The sequence below is a fragment of the Typopeltis vanoorti genome, chromosome 7 (assembly GCF_054136105.1).
Source record: "Typopeltis vanoorti isolate ZY-2024b chromosome 7, IOZ_Tvanoo_1.0, whole genome shotgun sequence".
Taxonomy (NCBI): Eukaryota; Metazoa; Arthropoda; class Arachnida; order Uropygi; family Thelyphonidae; genus Typopeltis; species Typopeltis vanoorti.
Window position 1 is genome coordinate 105,928,969 of NC_143555.1, and position 9,355 is coordinate 105,938,323.

Sequence of the window (9,355 nt, forward strand, 5' to 3'; positions counted from 1 at the left end):
AGATTTTATCCAATTCGATAAAGATTCTTTATTTTGGGACATTTACGAACATTTTACAAAAACTGTTTGTGTATATTTGCTGACAAAAGAATACACAGAATGTTTAGCGAGGCATGGTGTCATTTCCAGACTGACACAATATCAAACGTATGGAAGTGTGGTTACCATGGTATCTGATTTAAAAATTCTTTTGCGTGACCAGCTATTTTGATGTAAGGTAACCAAGAAACAGTGAGTAACAAAAATTTTATTCATTGAACTCTTTGGAAAATGTTAAGAGTCTAACTAAATATTGTGAAATATTTTAGGTAATTACATGTTTCGAATTTTTCTCAGTGAATATACTTGTAAATAGTATTTCAGCAAAATAAAATGTGCATTTGTAAACTTAAATGAACAAAGATGTGTTTTTGTTGTTGTGTTTTTCCACAGTGAATTTTTACTCAGTTATTCTGATTAGATCTTGATATTTAAATCCACAACTTTATATCTTAATGCAATTCTGTTTAATTATTTTAAAAAATCACAACTGTGAAATTAATGCCAGGACAGGAAAAAAAAAAGTGTTGAAAACGAAAATCCATGTATTGATTATTTTAGAAATTGTCTAATGCTATCTATTGACATTATTTGAGTTATCTGAAAACAAATCGTTCACATAATCGAAAATCCGAACTGTTAGAATTTGGTTATTTTACAGAGAGAGAAAGAGAGAAGCATCTAATTAAACCAACAAAACGTGACTTTAACACTTCTTTAAAGTTTGGCATAGAGAAAATGTTAGTACTCTACAGATAACACATATACAAAATTTTACCTTTCCCTACACAAAGTAAGATAAAAACACACCAACAGTATATCCAACAGCATGTGAAAACATGTCGTTGAGTCATCTGCGCAAAGGTTCATTTTTGAAGGAACGGTCAGGGTAGGGGATGGTAAGTGTAAACAGTAATATAAGGAAATACCAGAGAGTCGAGTGAGTTTGGACTTAAGGTAATCGTTCATCCACTGCAGCTGCTGTTTTGTGATTTGTGTTTGGTAATGCAAAAATAATGGGTGAGCCACAAATTCATTGAAAGTTTCTTTGTGAAAAGTTCTAATTGTTTAGAATTTGGTAAACGAAAGTTACCATAAAGTATACGATCAGAGCTAATAATCAGTGAAATAATAATAAATAACTATTTATTTGTGGTGCCATATGAAGTAATCGAAGAAGAAGAATGAAGGAAAACGATTATGAAAAATCGACAGTGGGTGAAAAATACGAATTTTCACTTATCATTGGGATAATTGATGTACAATTTTTGTTGAATAGCAGTTCAAATTTATTTCCTACAGAAATTTGTATTTCTGATGGTTTTAGTGTAAGATATGCAGTGACAAAATCACCTTGTAGTTGGAAAGAATTACCTGAAAGAGTTAAAAAACAGAATTCTTGGTTAATAAAATATAACCATCAGCTGAAGTGGGAAATTGGTTCACTAGCTTTGGACAAACTAAGAGATTGGATGATAGAATCAACATGCAAATATCATATATTACTTGCCAAAGGAAGAGAAAAATCAAAAACATTAACGAAGTTAATAGGGAGGCCTGTTCTTGATTTAAATGAAATTGGATGCCCAAAACGTGAAAACATAATGTGTACTTTTAAATGCTTTTGGAAACATAACGAAAGATTCTGTGCTTTTAATAATTCTCTGAAGTATACGTATTGGATTCGAAAATATAAATATGCAACCCTTAATTTTACTACTACAGTAATAAATTCCCAACAAACAACCACCAAATGAAAATTAACTTTCAGATGAGAATCACATTGTCAAAACCATACGATGGTAATTCCACAACCATGGAAGAACCTTTGATGTATTTTTCAATTTATTTATTTTCTGTATTGTTAGCTTCAGTAAATACAATTTGTAAATAATATTTCATTCAATAAAATGTGTAAATTAAATGAACAAATTGGGTGTCGTAGATGTGTTATACAAATTTAAGAAAGAAGATAACATTTTTTTTTTTTTTTTTTTTTTTTTTCCTTGTGAAATTTCATGCCACAAAGTAACCAGAGAATTTTTTTTTTTTGATTCATTGAAGTAAAAGTCTTATTTGTTCGTTATCTAGAAACAAAGTTAATGAATGAAAACTAACAGTGTGGGAAAAATCAGAACCAATGGAAAACCAATAATCACAACATGTGACAATGAATAATTTAGTTCTCATCGATCAGACAAGGTCAAATTACGAACCTTTGCTACCCAACAGTAGAGTAACACCTCGAAAACTCTTAGTCACAACATTAAGCTTGAGTGCAATATGTGTAGGATAGGAAGTGATGCGAACAAGTTAGGTCTCAAAGATCACATGAGGTCATTTACAAATCTTTGCTACCTAACACTATTGTAAACATTACTCACATGAAAGCTTGACTAATACACTACCCTGGAAATATTTTACCTTTGAAGTAAGCGCTATATACGGCTATGAAAAGAACGATGACTGGCTGACCGGAAATGAGTCACTCAGTTATCTACAAACTAGCTTAATGAAAATTAACAGTGTGGGAAAGTAATTCACACACAATTTATTTATTTTACTCAGTTATTCTGGTTATAATATGTAGTTAACTGAATTTTAAAATACAGAAAATAGCCATTCAATTTGAAAAAAAAAAAAAAATAAATAATTTCACTTGTCAGAATTCCATACCTTAACAGCACTCGGAATTCGAAACAGGAAATTACACTTACCCTAAACAAAAAGGCGCATAGACTTTCCTACCATGCTTAGGAAACATAGCATGAGCAACTGTGGGAAGGAATTAAACAGAGAACGAACCATTCGGATAGTAATCTAAATTGGAAAATAAATTCACAATTTACGGTTGTGACTCATGTCATCCCCTTTGAAGAAAAGCGCTCGCTGGGGGATATTGCAATGACGAAACCTCACCATCTACGCTCCGTAATCTAAAGGACGAAGTAACTAGTTCAGGTTACAGTATTTACAGAAATTTCATTCTTTGTGGTTTTTGTGTTTGTGTTGTGTTGTGGATACAAAATTGAACTATTTTGGAATAATCGAATTTCGAAGAGTCATCTGGAAAGCTGTAAGTACTTTTTTAACTTAAACATAACTGATCGCATGTTGTTTGGTAAGCGTAATTCTAATACTGAATAGTTTTTTTTTTTTTTTTCCCATAAGAATAATCATAGGGTATATATTAGAGTATCAACATGGACACATTAGCAATTTTTATGTCTAGTGTGTGTGTGTGTGTGTGTTTAAGGACAGGTACTTTAAGTATATAATTAATTATTCAGAAAAACTCGAAACACGAGAGCCATCACGACTTTCTCTAAGAATTCCCACACTTTAACAGGAAAGAAATGCCCAAAATGTATTGGAAAATTAGTACAACCATCTATAGAAGAAAAAAAAACTGTATGTTTGAGTGACATAGAATATAGTTAAATTAAATTATCATTCCAAACTCAATAACAACAAACATTCGCGTCACGATTCCTTATCTTATCTTGATCTGGTCAGAAGTGTCCACCAATGACAACACGATTACTTATACACTAATATTTCCCTTTCCATTCAAAACAAAAACGTCACTTATTTACAACTAACAAATGACGTCACTTATCTACATCTCATAACAACAAACATTCACGTCACGATTCCTTATCTTATCTTGATCTTGATCTGGTCACTAGTGCACCACCAATCACAACACGAATCCTTATCTCTAATATATCTCCCTTTTCCATTCAAAACAACAACGTCACTTATTTACAAATAACAAATGACGACATTTATTTACAAATAACAAATGACGTCACTTATCTACATCTGAAAACAACACCCACCCACCTCACCATTCCTTATCTTATCTTGATCTTCATCTGGTCACTAGTGCACCACCAATCACAACACGAATCCTTATCTATCATCACCCATAATCCCATACGCGAACCAAAACACAACAACAGAAGCCAGTGACACACTTGCCCACAGAAAAATTCCAAACATTACACACCCATGAAGCCACGCCCACAATGACGTCATCAACCAATCACGTCACGATTCCTTATCTTATCTTGATCTTGATCTGGTCACTAGTGGCCGCCATACTACTAACATGGTTCATTTATTCCGAAACTTTAAATTCTGTTTTTTAATTTTGTTGCAAACTTTTCGCGGCTACTGAATCAATGAGACTAGTTTAACTCACATGAAAAATTTCTTAAAATGGAAGGAACTTGATAAAAATTTAAAAAACAAAACTATTATTGATTGTCAGACTCAAAGCATCTATGAAATGGAAAAGAAACATTGGACGAGTGTTTTAGAATGCTTGATTGAAATTATAAAATTCCTTGGTAGCCAAAATTTAGCTTTTCGCGGATCATCTGATAAATTATATGAAAGGAATAACGGCAATTTTTTAAAATTAGTCGAACTGTTTGCAAAGTTTGATCCCGTTATGGAAAATCATGTTGAAAGGGCCCTACAACGAAACAATAGAGTACACTATTTGAGGAAAGACAGTCAAAATGAAATATTGGAAACTTTAAATAACGCAATCAGGGATACAATTTTATTATCAATTCGAAAATCTAAATATTATTCCATAATTTTAGACTGCACACCTGATGCAAGTAAAACAGAACAATTGACCATTAATATTCGCTTTGTTTCTTGTGACAATGGAATTGTCAAGATCAGGGAAAACGTTTTAGGTTTTGCAGATATATCAGATTCTACAGGACGTGCAACAATAATGGAACAACTGGAAAAATGGAACATTCCCATTGAAGACATTCGAGGTCAAGGGTATGACAATGGGGCAAATATGAAAGGGAAAAAATATGGGCTCCAAAATTTGCTTTTGAACAAAAATCCTCGAGCTTTTTAAGTGCGTGTGCTGCTCATACTCTAAATTTGATCATTAACGATGCAGCCAAATTGAATGCGGATACAATTAGTTTATTCGCAATTATTCAAGAAATATACAATTTTTTCATTCTCTTACAATGTTGGGCAATCCTTTTAAAGTTCGTAAAACATTTAACATTGAAACAGCAATCAGAAACGCGTTGGGAAAGTAAAATTAATGCCATCCGCCCTCTAAGATATCAGTTACGAGAAATTTACGATGCACTTTTTGAAATTTTAAATAATGAAAATCTTAATAAAGAAACTCAGCATGAAGCACAAAAATTATGTGCTAAAATTTGTAGTCCTTTATTTTAACTATGGCATGATTTACTTAACAGAATAAACCCTGTGAGTAAAATGCTTCAAGACAGAAATATGGACATTACATTTGCTTTAGAATCTATCGAAAACTTAAAAATATTCTTACAAGAGTATCGATCAGATACAAATTTTAAAGAAGTTCTAAAAACGGCAAAAGAACTGAGTGAAGAGGTGGATGGAGAACAAGAATTTAAAACTAGTATGGAAGTTCGACGACGGAAGAAGACACGACAATTTGACTAGGAGCATCACGATGAAACGCCACAATCGCCAGAAGATAAATTTAGAGTGAATGTGTTTTATGCACTTCTAGACGTTGCAATGTGTTCGTTAATAGAACGTTTTGAACAACTAAAAACATAATATGATAATTTCAATTTCTTGTATAGATTACTACAAATTAATAACGAAGTTTTACGAAAAAATTGTGACGATTTAGAGATTCTCTTGAAGGACAGCGACAATAAAGACGTAAATGCAATAGAACTATATGACGAGTTATGTGCTTTCCGGGATATTTTTCGGAAGGATAATTTAAATATTCAAAACCCTTTCGATATTCTTAATTTTACGGTGTCCAATAATTTATCTTTCCTAACTTTTCAATTGCTTTAAGAATACTATTAACCTTACCTGTTAGTGTGGCGAGCGGTGAACGTTCCTTTTCCAAGTTGAAATTGATTAAAACCTACTTAAGAACAAGTACGTCACAAAAGGGGCTTGCTAGTTTGGCGTTAATAGCTATTGAAAATGATATATGTGCGGAATTAGACGTTAAGACTTTTATTTCTAATTTTGTGAACATGAAATCAAGAACCCTAAAATTTTAATTTAAAAAATTTCAAGCATATTTATGTAATTTAATTTATTTTCTGCTATTCTGTAAAGATGTTATTTTTGAATACTTATATTAAAATTTGTAATTATTTCTGAATTCTTTTCTTATTTTCTCATCTATCTTGAGTTTCTTTTATTTTCCTAAAAGATAGTTCCACTTATAAATATTATTAAAAAATTTTTACATGTTACTAAGAATTTAGTAACTTGTAAAATGAAAGAATTTTTAAACTGTAGTTCAAATAAATTTTAACTTTAATTAAAATTCATTTTAATTTTGTTAGCGATTTGGGTCGGTGAGAAGGCTATAATCACTGTATCATTATATTCAACGATTAAAGTGAAGTGGCTTTATCAAAATTGCTTTAACTTTTGAGAATTTTTTGAATATTCGGGTTTTCAACGAATATCCTGCCTAATCAACACCCCCGGTTCGTTACATTTAGCGAACCAACGTGTGGCTGTTCTGTCAAAATTTATTTAAGAAATTTCAAATAATTTAAACTTTTTATTATCGTAAAAGAACCACACACGCCCGGATTGTTACAGGGGCGCTTAGATAGAAATTGCATGCGGGCGGCAAAGACCCTAGCGCCGGCTCTGGCTATACTGCACAAGCAAAAGAAAAAACAATTAGCATTTTTCTCCTAATATCGACTTTCACATTTTCAGTTCCAGAAAACATGTGTAACAGCTGTTTGTAATAAAGCCATCGGATATAGTGATCTCTCAACTCATGACAATGACAACATTCAATTGGATTGGTTGACACAATAACCAATCACAGCCGCTAGGTGCTGAGTGAGCTCAAAATTTAAGCTCACCTAGTCACGCCTTCTGAGCGGTTTAAAAATAATACAAAGCTAAGAATTTGACATGCTGCGCCTTCTTGACATCTTTTCGAATGGCTCAAAGGTGTGTGCATTTTGAAAGTACATCCGGGCTATTAACGGGAATGTGACGCAATGTTTGCGGCGAAAAGCGCCTTCTTCATGAAGCACTAATGCTTTATTATCCTCGTGAAGAGGACAATGAAGCATTAGTATATTGTGTTCAATTTTAGGAATCGCATGAAGTCTGCAAAGAATTGGGGGAGTCTTTAACAGGAATAAATGCAAAAATATAATATCGGTGATACTGATATTTCGTGGATGAGCACCGCACACCTAGCACCAGGAATATTCGCTTATTTTACTTAACGACTAGAACCGAGATTTAAGTAAAAACGTTTTAATATTAAAACACTACTAGTTTCGGCTTGTAACAGCCTTCATCAGGTGACATTATAAAAGAAAGAAAAAAGAAAAAACACTAAAACACTGAAGCTTAAATAAACTATGAACATCATAGAGGGTCTCTATACATAATTGACATTAAAACGTTGTGCTATATATATATCACAACGTTTGTGATATATATATATATATATATATTTTTTTTTTTTTTCAATTCAAGTTTCCAATAATTTTGTTGCTTGCTAGATAAGAAATTCTGCTAGAATAATGCCTTCAGTTGTTGCACCACCACCACCAACAACAATAAAGTCAAATATTAACCTACAGTTAAGTTATCTTAAGCTAATAGATGGTTTCCGGCCTGGTTAAACGAGTGGATAGCGTAGTCATTCTCTAACCAACAGGCGAATCACGCCGTGGCCATGAATATTTTATAACGTCTTTAGGTGAGAGATGAACTTCATTATCTGATGGAAGACCACCGCTACGCTTGCTAAAGGCTTGAAAAAGTTCCATGTTTAGCCTCTTGAGTCTCTGACCCGTATGAAGATATGACAAGTAAAAACATTTATTTCAAAATTAGAACTTGTAAAATTTTATCGCTTTAAAATTTAAAGTCAAAATATCAATTATTTTAAGAAAGGAACATCGGTAAAATCTAAAAAAAATCCACACATTTATGTTGATCTACAATCGCATACAGTTAAACACAAACCATTATCTTTATCTTGATTTCTCCTCGTGATCTGGATCGAGGGTCAGCTCTTAGGATTTTATATAGATTATCAAACTTAAAGAATGGTAGTAATGTGGATGATTGGTACAAATATATTACCTATGATGTAGTCGTATTCTACTTTGGGAATATCCGCAATCCTGTATGCAGATCTTCTCCACTGCCAAATAATACTCATCACTACTCCCAATATCGTCACGATAAAAGCTGTAAAAAAAAAAAAGTGGGGTGGGGGGATATATTCTGTTTAGTTTGCATCTAACAAAGGGATAGATTAGCAGTATTTTAGATAATTATATATGCAAACATCCAAAATGTGCATGTTGTGCAAATTATAAGGTATAGTATTAAGGATAGAACCAAAAGCGGAAGGCTTCAGTAAGAATGTAATTATCTTACCTCTGTCATTAACAGTAAAACAATTTAAATTTCTATAAAGGAAAGAAGTGCAAAATGTTATTTATTATAAAATAGACGATCAAGTCACGAATAAGCGAGTAAAAATATTAAATGATATTTTTTAGACTTAGAAAGTCATGACTTCGAAGTGGTCCCAGGGTTGGAAAAGACAGTCACAAACACAAAAAAGACAATCACAAAATTGATGAGATTTACTGATTTGAATCCAATCAATCATACTAAGACCATTTACTAGGCTAAAAATGAAAAATTTAGTCTTATTTTATTTAATAGATCACGATTTGCTGTTCAATATTTATAGTGCAGTCAAACTAGAATACGTTAGATGTTCTTAAGAGTTCTGCATGCTTAGCAGTCGAAACAGATCCTGTTCACTCATGGGCATTCACCGGTTTTGACACTAATAAAAAAAGATCAATAATGATTTTTTTTTAATTTCTTCAACTAATTATTATTTTGAACTTCTATAATCTCTTTCTCTCTCTCTCTCTCTCTCACACACACACACACACACACACACACACACACACACACACACACACACACACACACACACACACACACACACACACACACACACACACACACACACACACACACACACAGCAGTCGTCCCGTACTCTAATTTATGTTATGCTACTAATTGCGCATAACAAATAGAGTCTCTTATGTCGGACATTATGATGTTAAGATTGGAAGAGAATTTGGGTTTTTATTTGCTGCATATTATATGCACTATTTATCAAAATTAACTGTAAATGTTATTTCCAGATACTTTAAATAAATTACCACTTAGAAAATTTTACTTTTATAATATCTTTAAGTGAAAGAATTGCAGCGAAATAGAGGAGCC

General features: G+C 32.4%; 1 protein-coding gene across 1 annotated transcript in view; it reads right to left on the minus strand.

The window, feature by feature from the left end:
• The window catches only part of LOC150104943 (glucose dehydrogenase [FAD, quinone]-like), a 50,571-nt gene extending 42,709 nt beyond the window's left edge, over positions 1-7,862 (minus strand). Inside the window, exon 1 of the mRNA XM_090395092.1 lies at positions 7,745-7,862. Coding sequence (XP_090251218.1) covers positions 7,745-7,862 — 118 coding nt within the window. The remainder of the gene's footprint in view (positions 1-7,744) is intronic.
• Positions 7,863-9,355: the final 1,493 nt, after the last annotated feature.